The sequence below is a fragment of the Gymnoscopelus braueri genome (assembly GCF_963280865.1).
Source record: "Gymnoscopelus braueri genome assembly, chromosome: 1".
NCBI classification, from domain to species: domain Eukaryota; kingdom Metazoa; phylum Chordata; class Actinopteri; order Myctophiformes; family Myctophidae; genus Gymnoscopelus; species Gymnoscopelus braueri.
The window spans coordinates 15,531,082-15,542,470 of record NC_137603.1 but is presented as its reverse complement, the minus strand read 5'-3'; the positions used below and the strand labels follow the sequence as shown (position 1 = coordinate 15,542,470).

General features: G+C 42.3%; 1 protein-coding gene across 4 annotated transcripts in view; it reads right to left on the bottom strand.

Moving 5' to 3' along the window:
* Nucleotides 1-1,780: 1,780 nt before the first annotated feature.
* scml2 (Scm polycomb group protein like 2) overlaps nt 1,781-11,389 on the bottom strand; it is a 32,235-nt gene continuing 22,626 nt past the window's right edge. For 2 of the 4 annotated variants that reach the window (XM_080439062.1, XM_080439063.1), the window contains exons 10-15: nt 10,261-10,390; nt 9,085-9,291; nt 6,856-7,026; nt 5,563-5,787; nt 4,193-4,347; nt 1,781-3,301 (exon numbers count right to left, since the gene is read on the bottom strand). In XM_080439062.1, coding sequence (XP_080295188.1) covers nt 3,176-3,301; nt 4,193-4,347; nt 5,563-5,787; nt 6,856-7,026; nt 9,085-9,291; nt 10,261-10,390 — 1,014 coding nt within the window. In that variant the 3' untranslated portion in view covers nt 1,781-3,175. The remainder of the gene's footprint in view (nt 3,302-4,192; nt 4,348-5,562; nt 5,788-6,855; nt 7,027-9,084; nt 9,292-10,260; nt 10,391-11,389) is intronic. The other 2 variants (XR_013933820.1, XM_080439064.1) reach the window with 2 other exon arrangements.

Genomic DNA, 11,389 nt, shown 5'->3' with positions numbered 1-11,389 from the left:
AGGTAGTTATAATAAGACAAGTGAACGAAAACTATTTCAGGCAGAAAAACCTTGATTACACATTGATACAGGCTGATACACTTTGTTACAGTACAAAATGATAGCAACATTTTGGCTTGTTTATATACAAAACCGTTCCTCCATCATCTAATCTTTCATAAGTACCAGAACTATCTGTACAATATTGTAAGTTGACAAATGATGACCCTTGCTGTCATTTTTAACATCAGCTCTTACAGTATTCCAGTCATTGTGCGTGCATATTTCTGTCTGTCTCTCTGTGTGTGTGTGTGTGTGTGTGTGTGTGTGTGTGTGTGTGTGTGTGTGTGTGTGTGTGTGTGTGTGTGTGTGTGTGTGTGTGTGTGTGTGTGCGCGCGCGCACACACGCGTGCGTGTGTGACTGTCAAAGCAAAAATACAATCATATAGCCAAGTCAGTATCCATGGAGACCGAGACAGCAAATAAAGAAGCTGTCTCTTCAATGAGGGCTTTCAAATATTTCTGTAACATGAGCTGGGCTTACACAGTCAAATAATGCTCAGTGCTAAGTTATCCATTTGTAACTCACGAGTGCACAAAGCGTAAACAAAGGGGACGGACGGTGGTTACATTTGCACACTACACTCTCAGATGTTCAATTAACCCATTATAAAGCCGGGAAAGCATCTGTGACATTTTAGATTTTTGCTATATATATAGCATATTTTTTTGAAAATTCTTATTAGAACATTGGTTTAGAACAGTGGTTCTCAAAAATAGCAGATATACAAGCAGCAAGGTATACTTCGTGAACATTTTCAGATGGGGTGTCCACAGCCTTAACCCATAAAGGCCTGAGGCGATTCTTAAAAAAAATCAAAATCCTAACATTTCTTTGAAAAAATCGATTAAAAAAAAAAGTCACGATTTTTCAAAAATAGCAGATCTACAAGCTCATAGCGCGGCACTCGGTGCCGCGCTATGAGCTTGTATATCTGCTATTTTTGAATAGCCAAAGAAATCTAAAGTGACACAGATGCGTTCCAGGTCTTTTAATATAAACGTTGGGGTCCTTGACACGAAAAGGTTTGAGAACTGCTGATTTAGAAGGCATTCGTAGAATCGGCCTCAGGTCTTAATGGATGAACACTGAGGATATATATGACTGTGTAAGATCAGATCTCTTTAATGTATTCATAACTGACACGCACCAATCATAGTGTAGCTTTTAGCACAGCTCACCTCATACAGTCACCCCCCCCCCCCCCCTTGTTCAAACCAAGGTCTCTGAGTGAAACAATAAGCAAAGGTTGTGTTATTGCATTGTGTCAAATGGTACAGCAAGTCATCCACTGCCAAGACCTGAACCGGGCCCCACAATGTCCATCATATGAGCCCAGAAGGGCAATGTTAAAGGGATATTTCACTTTCAAAAAAACTTTTGGTCATTTTATCATCTACTCAGGCCTTTGTGAGCCCCCCGACAGTTTTTAAGTTGCTTGATTCATTATTTAGATATTTGATATTCATTTTATCAGACACGCCCCCTTCCTATACAAACCCATTGTAACTTCAAACTCCATTTTAACCCGTTAGATTCATCAAAAACACCCTTCCTTGGTTCTGGTGACTCACCCCGCCCTCCTAATACGTGAGGGGGCCGCGTTTTTTCAATTACTTTTTTCATTTATTTTATTTAAATTCTTTATTGTATTTTAATTTTTTCATTTTCCAAAAAAAATATTAAAAATAAATGAAAAAAGTAATTGAAAAAACACGGCCCCCTCGCGTATTAGGAGGGCAGGGTGAGTCACCAGAACCAAGGACGGGTGTTTTTGATGAATCTAACGGGTTAAAATGGAGTTTGAAGTTATAATGGGTTTGTATAGGAAGGGGGCGTGTCTGATAAAATGAATATCAAATATCTAAATAATGAATCAAGCAACTTAAAAACGGTCTGGGGGACTCACAAAGGCCTGAGTAGATGATAAAATGACCAAAAGTTTTTTTGAAAGTGAAATATCCCTTTAACATTAACGCTGAAAGGGCACTGTGTCCGACAACACATGAGGAAAGACCCGAGAACCCAACGGTCAGGTGATGAAACGCAACAACCAGTATCAATGTCTATAGCCTGATTTAGGGGCCGTGTCCACAGAACGTTATTTTCGCGCCACGTTTCGAGCCGCGCTTCGAGCTTGCAGATCAGCTATTTTGGATACGTTTGTGTGACGCTGTAGTACGATGGAGTATAAAAAAAACACAAAAAGTTGAGATATGGAGATAAGAGGTTTCTGCCCGACAGAAACGATATACAAAGCTCTCTCCTCCGCTCATAAAACACGTTCTGTGGACACAGGCTTTATACTTGGTTGCACATCTGATCAGGGTTCCCACACATTTTTAACAAAGATATTTTCAAAACCTTTCCATAACTCTTTTCCAGAGTATTTTACCCCATTTCCAGGCCTACGGCAATCATATGGTGCAACAATGAGGCTCTTACACCAGTGTGCTATCAATGAATGCACCCAGACAGACTCGAGCGACGGTGTCACGTGACAAAAAATAACAGATCTACAAGCTAACAACGTATCACGGTGCAAAATGTCGTTAAAGAGATGTAGATCTATTATTTTTGTCACGTGACATCCTGTATACATTAGGCCGCGCTCACGCAGCTCGTGCAGTGCAGCACTGCATTTTAACACGTTACATATTTCACGTGATGTTATGTTTTGGGACATGTTTTTTTATGAACAAAATCAATAGCCAAAAACAATATATATCCAATAATTTTCCAAAAAACTTTTGATTAATTCCAAACCTTTTCCAGGAGTGGGAAAACTGTTTTGCTAACTTCAAAATATTTCCCGGAATTTCATGACCGTGGGAACCCCATCAGAATGTCACAGTGACGCTTAAGCTTGTATATCGGCTCGTTTATGTGTGAGACACACCGGTGTGCAACTAAGTATAAATCAGGCATATAGTGTGTGTGTGTGTGGGTGTGTGGGTGTGTGTGGGTGTGTGTGTGGGTGTGTGTGTGTGTGTGTGTGTGTGTGTGTGTGTGTGTGTGTGTGTGTGTGTGTGTGTGTGTGTGTGTGTGTGTGTGCGTGTGTGCGCGTGTGCGCGTGTGTGCGTGTGTGCGTGTGTGTGTGTGTGTGTGTGAGAGTGTTGTGAGTACTTGTGTGTGCTATTGTTTGGTCTGTTTGAGTTTCTCTATGTGGTGACAGAGCTTGAGGGCGGGGCCCAGCTTCAAGCCCATGTACTTCATGATGACATCACTCCTCAGCAGCATCAGAGCCCGGCCGTCGATCTCCTGCACAGAGAGGAAGGAGAAGAAGAGGCACAAAAACTCTGTCAGCGTTGCAATGTGCTGCATGGAAGAAACCTCTTATCTCTATATTCTAACTTTTTGTGTTTCTTTGTAAATTAACGCCCTACTTGATCATGCTACACCTACAGTGTCACACAAAAGCTCCAAAAGTAGCAAATCCACAAGCTTGAAACGCGGCGCGAAGCGACACGCTTTGAACTTGTCGATCTGCTACTTTTGATGCTTTTGAATTAGAATCCTGAAATATAACAGTTTTGGACATATGAGGCTGCGACGCTGTGACCTATTTTATGCTGCGCCGCGTAAAATAGGGCTTAAGTAGTTCAAGTAATTGTAGTAAAAAGTACATTATTTGGTCATATCAGTGACAGTGACACTCAAGTGTTCAAATGTAAGCAAATGGACCTCGTCCTTTTGTACTATAACTAATTTTAAACCACAGCTAACGGGACCAGACAACAATATTGAGAAGTATTGAGTTGGGGTAGGCACACAAAGAGACAGAAGACATCGCATTTCCACCCAGAACCCAGAATATGGGAAGATAATTGTTTTTTCACCATGACAAATGGAAAATATTTTTGTCTCATTTGCAACAAATGCACAGCGATGGCAAAGAAGGGGAACTTGGAATGACACTTTGTGACAAACCACAAAACATTTGACAAGACTTTTCCAGTCAAGCCAGTTGGCAGTAGTGGAAAGTAACAGTACATTTACTTACATACAGTTACAGTACTTTTTTTCAGATCGGTAGATCGGCTATTTTTTGTCGGAGGTTTTCCCCCAGAATAGGGATGCTGGGGTTCAAGTGGTTTACTGATCTATCCAGCGAGATAACAAACAGGAAGAGGTGTGTTGCAAGTCACTCACATGTTTCCTGAACAGCTCCACATGGGGCCCCAGGGTGAGAGGATCAGCCTCTAGAACAAACCCGACGACGTCTTCAACGGACCAGGAAGACACCATGTGGCCCGAGCCCTCTTTGTCCTGCGGCGCGTGGTCTGGGCCTGTTGTTGAGCTGGCTGCTGTGTGCAGGAAGAACATCTTTTATAACCCATTCAATCCGGGAAACGCATCTACAAAATGTCTTCTAAATCCTAACAGTTTTCTGAAAAACGTATGTTTCTATATCATCGGTATTCGGTTCTCAAACTTTTTCATGTCAAGGACCTCCAGAGTTATATGTATTTGGCCGCAGACAGACATCTCAAAATATGCTGTTCCAGGAACCCCCCCAGAAGCAACGATTTGAGTTAAAAATGTTTGCTTAAAAAATTATATTCAAAGATTTGCACAACTTTTCACCTTTTCTTTTTTTAATAGCAGATCTACAAGCTCTTTGTATATCTGCTATTTTTTAATAGCCAAAGTATAAGATAATGGTTAAGTGGTTACACAGATGCGTTCCCGGTTTTAATTAAATGAAGTTTATTTCGTTGCTGTTGGGCAGAAACCTCTTATCTCCATATTCAAACTTTTTGTGATCTTGCATAAATGAACGTCCTACTACTTGATCATACTACAGCGTCACACAAAAAAATCAAAAGCAGTTTGATACTTTTGAATTTGAATCCTGAAAAGTAGCAGTTTTGGACATATGAGGTTTCCACCCGACAAGAGACGATTTACATTGCATGTTTACATGCCCCGCCGTCTAGCTGTGCGTTTATGAGTGCATGTGGATATCATCGCTCTCAGTCAGAAACATTGTTATCTCCATATTTCCTCTTTTTATGTTTTTTCATGAATGAATGTCCCATTTCATTATGACAGTGTAGAGTAAAATTTGCGAAAATAGACGATCTACAAGCGTGCAATGAGTTGGGAGCTTGTAGAGTGGCTATTGTTTGCTATTTTATTCAAAAATATTTTGTATTGACCTGCCCAAAATAGGGACACCAGGTCGAATGTGGTTAAAGGGCTATTTCACTTTCAAACATGTTTGATTCAGGAAGGGGGCGTGTCTGTTAAAATGAATATCAAATATCTAAATACTGACTCAAGCAACTTAAAAACTGTCATGGGGTGTTCACAAAAACCCAAGTTGACGTTAAAATGACCCCAAACATGATTGAAAGTGAAATATTCCTTTAAGTCTGTCTGTGGGTTTTATAATTATTTAACAAATTAAAAGTATTAACAAAAGCTTGTGACTAAATAACTGGATCTGATTGGAACACAGGTTCTTTTTTTCAAGGTTTCCGCCTTGATAATAACAAATCATCATCAATTGACCCTACCTTCCACTCGTCTGTGTGTCCGCATCACAGCCAGATCAGCTGGGTTGGAGCTGACTCGTCGCAGGGGGGTAGGTGGAGGCGGTTGTGCTGAGTAATAGGTACCTATTACGGTGCCTGCCTGAGGCAGGCGATAGTCTGACGTGTTGCGGAGGGAGCGTGCGCCGGAGGCAGGGTCAGTTGTAGAGCCATCAATGGACAGGCCGTTCTCAATATGGGAGAGTGGTTCTGTGAGAGTAAAGCCATGTTTTCACTACAGTACCAGTATGTTACCGGCAAAAGAAATTGCATAACTTGCTGGAATGGCAATGGGAAAAACAGTTTTCACATGTCCTACTTGGCAACAAAAGTACTGGTATTGCCTGATTAGCGACCTTTTTCATTTGTTTATTTTCTAAAGGTATAGAAGGTTACATTATACTCGTGCGAGAGGTGATTGTAAGAATGCGAGACTGCGTGCCTGCTACATCGAGTCAAGCTGCTGTGAATGCCTGGTTGATTTGCATACATACTATCACTGTATGTATGCTGTATGTATGTAAGCTCTGTTGTTGGTACTTAGACAGCCGTTAACACCACTTCGCACCTCACCACCCCCGTCTCTCCAAACAGAGATGTTAACATTGGTCCCAGGTCTCCAGCCAGAGCAACAGGAGTTCATTTCACCTCTTTGCTGTCTGTGCGACGCGTGTCTTCATGGAATAATTACAACAACTGAACATGGACAGGTAGCTATATAGCCTATAACAAAACACTGCTGAAAACTTAAAGGGAGACAAGGTAACTTTGAGCCTAAATTAAAAAAATATATATATACATTTATTTTTGCATTTTTTCCAGCTATCAGCCACTATATAATTATGCAGGTGTGTTTTCCTGCAGAAAGACACATCCCTGTATTTTTGGTTTTGTTCCACTGTTTATGTTGACATTCATCCTTTGCAGGGACTGAAAAGTCTGTGGGGGGAGAGGGGGGGGGGGGGCTCGGCCGGAGCTCTTAATTGATCCCTTTGAACTTCACAGGGGTTGATTGGGCCATAAAAGAGTCAACCTCGTTAGTGCTCTCTCTAATCAATGAATGCATCAAAGACAGCAATCACTTTGATACCTGTCAGAGAGGGGAGGGGGGAGTGTGTGTGTCCAAACACAGATCTGCAAAGTTACCTAGTATCCCTTTAAAGTTTCAGAATTGTTTTTGAGTGAGAGATAAAACGTGTTTCAGAATTAATAATGAGCGTCGTGCTCACACACACACACATGCACACGCTCACACACGCACACACACCAGTCCAGTACCTGTCTTGGTCCTGTCGTAGAGGTGTGTGTTGGCGTAGGGACTGAAGGGCTGGGAGCTGAACAGACAGTCACTCTGTAGATGCTGGCACATGGTCTCCAGGAAGCGCAGGACGGACGAGGCGCTGGAGACCGAGGGAAGCTTCACGTAGCGGATGCCATGCTCCGATCGCACTGTGGACCCACAAAACATACACACACTTCAGACAGACACTTTCATCGGGATTCACTTATTTGCACAAGCATGACCAGAGTTGATCCAGAGTTTTTTTTTGTGGACACAACATGAACCCTTCAAGGGCTTATAAGCTAAGATACACAGATATAACATCATACAATCCACAGAAACATACATTTAACTTAGAGAAGACCTAGATGGCAGACAAGGAGGAGGCTGGGGTTTGATCACTGACAGCCTGCAGAAAAGTGTTGTATGAAATCTGAAGAATGAACAGTGATCTGGTTAAAAAGTGAATGTGAATGAAAATCTGCAAATACAAATTAAGTAAAAAAAAATCTATTAGATTGAGGGTATGTGTTGTTGTAACTTGTTAGCAAATCAGAATGAAGGGAGATTGAGAGAGCTGAGCGTGGTCAATCCGCCGTGGTTGTATGTATGCATTAACTTGTTAGCGAATGAGAATGAAGAGAGATAGTTCAGGCAGTGAGGTGTGTCTCCACACTCACCTCACTATCACAATGCTCACTATCAGTTGGTTCTCAAACTTTTTCATGTGAAGGCCCCCACGTTAATAGCGTTGCTGTCGGGCAGAAACCTCTTATATCCCAACTTTTTTATTTCATAAATGAATGCCCTACTTGAGCACACTACACTGTCACTACAACGTCACACAAAAGCCTCAAAAGTAGCAGATCCACAAGCTCAAAAAGTTTTGAGCTTGTAGATCAGCTACTTTTGATTCTTTCAAATTCGAATTGGACATATGAGGTTTCCACCCAACAGAGACGATATGTATTTGGCCACAGACCCCCATCTGAAAATAATTCGTGCCAGGGACCCCCCCATACAAGATATGTGTTCTTAAAACATGTGTGGTTTTTATTTTTTTTATTTTTGAACGACTTTTTTGAAAATAGCCAATCGGTTATTTTCAAATAGCCGATGTATACAGGTTTAAAGTGGTTGAACAGATTTGTATGCGATACTAACAATTTTCGTGGGCCTCCACTGACATACATTACCAAACAATTAGCGGCAGATGGCTTTTTAGGGTTAGCAGCACCCTCCCCTGCACTCGCCCCAAAACCCCTACTGTTTTGTCTCCTCTGTGCACCCCACCCCCACCCAAGCTTTCATAAATCCACCTCATCCCACTTAAATCTATCCCACATCATCTACCCCTGTCCCCCCCCCCCCCCCACCGCCCTCCCTCCAGACCCCTCATGTCAGACACCCCAGGGAGACCCAATCCCAGCATCCTAAACCAGGTTAGATGCACATGTCACTTCTCATTACCGACACACTGCTCCAATAAGCTGCTGCCACAGGCAGTCTTTTATTCTTTTGCCCTGTGCGTGCGTGCGCGCGCGCACACACACCCCCCACACACACACACCCCCCACACACACGCGCCCGCACGCATGCACGCGTACACACACACACAGCCAAGTGGCCTGCCCCATTGGCGTGTACCTAAACCAATTTCACCTGGTTGATTGCCTATCCAGGCTACGTCCTTCCCATTTGGAATGAAGAATACATTAGAATACATCCAGCACTGCCTTCAGACAGAGGGATGGATGGATGGATGCCGTGTCTGTAGACGGTCATCTCTAGTCTCTCTGATTTCTGCCTGATGTTACGTAGCTTGCGATTATTAAGCCTGTAACTGGTGTTTATGTTGTGTTTAAAAGGCCATAGTCCAGTGGTTCCCAACCTTTCTTCCCTAGGAGCCCTCCCCCTTCCCCCCCTTTCTTACATCTGACAAAAGTTGTAAGAATGCACACAGACACTATATATAGTTCTCCACGCGTAGATCAGCTATTTCTGTTTTGTTTATTTTAACTTTTTGGGCAGTTTTCACAATATAATGACAAGGCCAAAATAGGGATTACAAGTTGAAAGTGCAATTTTGAACTACCTCCAAACAGACCAGGCCTCATGACCGCCCCCCCCCCCCCCCCCCCACACACACCCCCCCCCCCCTGCATCAGGGAGGGCCCGAAGACACAGCCATAATGTGTGGTTGGCCATGGCGCTGTGCTGCTCACCTCTGATCACCTCTCCTCCAGAGTGAGCCTGGCTCTGTAGGAAGGACAGCAGCACAGAGGGCTGGTAGGTACAGTCCACACAGGCCTGGACGGCCTGCTGGAGCACTGCGTTGACCGGGGCCGGGCCGAAGTGGTCGGGGAGCTGCTGCACCAGCTTATGGTCCAGATGGGGGCCGTAGTCGCCATGCTTGTTCACGTACACGCACACTGTGGGAAGGGCAACGTCAAAGTGAACAACGCAAAACAGAACAGCGGCTCATCACAACATATATGTTTAGAATATATTATTTGATATCCATTTTATCAGACACGACCCCCTTCCTATATAAGCTCATCAAAAACACACCTCCCTGCTTCTGGTGACTGATATTGTCCTTCTAATGCGTGATGGGGCCGTGTTTATACAAAAGTGTTGTAAAGCGATACCACTTTAACTCTGAGCGTGTATGAATGGAAAACTTGTTTTACTGTGATGGTGACATGAGATGGAGAAGTTCAGTGGTCAAACATTCATGAGAATAACTCCTATCTGGTGTCATATTTACCTGCACAGTATACAGTGCATTAGTAGCGTTGCTATGGCTGTTATTTGTTGTGGTACAGATACCAGACTACATTAGAAGTGGTGTGGTATGAATGTACCTACAGACTACATTAGAAGTGTTGTGGTGTTTAATATACCTGTACAGATTACATTAGAAGTGTTGTGGTGTTTAATATACCTGTACGGACTACATTAGAAGTGTTGTGGTGTTTAATATACCTGTACAGACTACATTAGAAGTGTTGTGGTGTTTAATATACCTGTACAGATTACATTAGAAGTGTTGTGGTGTTTAATATACCTATACAGACTACATTAGAAGTGTTGTGGTGTTTAATATACCTATACAGACTACATTAGAAGTGTTGTGGTGTTTAATATACCTATACAGACTACATTAGAAGTGTTGTGGTGTTTAATATACCTGTACAGACTACATTAGAAGTGTTGTGGTGGTGTTTAATATACCTGTACGGACTACATTAGAAGTGTTGTGGTGTTTAATATACCTGTACGGACTACATTAGAAGTGTTGTGGTGTTTAATATACCTGTACAGACTACATTAGAAGTGTTGTGGTGTTTAATATACCTGTACAGACTACATTAGAAGTGTTGTGGTGTTTAATATACCTGTACAGACTACATTAGAAGCACTGCTATGGCTGTTATCTGTTGCGGTATGGCTGGAGCTCAGTCTGGTCTCTGGGGGCGATGCTGCCACCGACGACGTCCCCAAGGACTGCGTCAACCGGGGCTTCCTCTGGCGTACAAAACAAACACACCTCATTTAATTAACTGTCCTGTAGTCAACAGAGGCTTTTAGTTGATGACACAATCAAATCCAGAGTGTTTTGTTGAATTTATTTGGGTCAGAATTTAACTTAAATTAATGGGTTAATATGGAAGTTGTTGTTTTTTCGTTCCTACATCCATGCATCTCCTACAGAAACCCATTACAGCAATGCATCTCAAAACCATTAATTTGTACATCAGAGACACCATCTCCTGAAGTAAATCACTAGCCGTGTTTCCATACGTTGTCAAGCTAATTTGGTTCAACGAGATAAGCAGTAGGCACTAAATTCTCCAGTCAGGTGACAGGAATGGTGATTATTATTATTTAATGCTTTTTTTGTCCGAACAAAATATTTTGAACAGCCTATCCTGCCACTCTGACGTCTGCTTGTTGAGCAGACGCAAATTCTTTCAGTTTCAATTAGGCCAAATATGTGTGGAAACTATTGATTAATGACTTGTTACAGTGTTACCGTACCCACCGGTACAGAGTACCATTTCTGCTGACTTTTGCCCACCCGAGCACCTGTATTACTAAGTTACATACCACCACTTACTGGTGAATCTAGGTAGGATCATATCAATCAAAATTACATTTTTGTTTACAAAAAAAATTACCGGGCAGATATGAAAACTTAACGATCTACAAGCCCACAACGTGTCTCATCGCGACTCGTAGTGAGCTTGTATTTCGGCTATTTTCCCCATTTTTCAACAGATTCAAAAGTTCAAAAGTATCAAGTATTTTGTGTGACGCTGCGGTTTAATCAAGTAGGGCGTTAATTTACAAATAAACACAACAAATTAGAATATGGAGATAAGAGGTTTCTGCCCGACAGCGACGATATACTGTCGTATATTTTTGTTCGTGTCCTGTAACTGTATCCGAACTGCTGCCTTTGGCGACTGAATGTCCCTCATGGGAGCAATACAAGTGAATTTAAACTGTATATTTCCTATATTG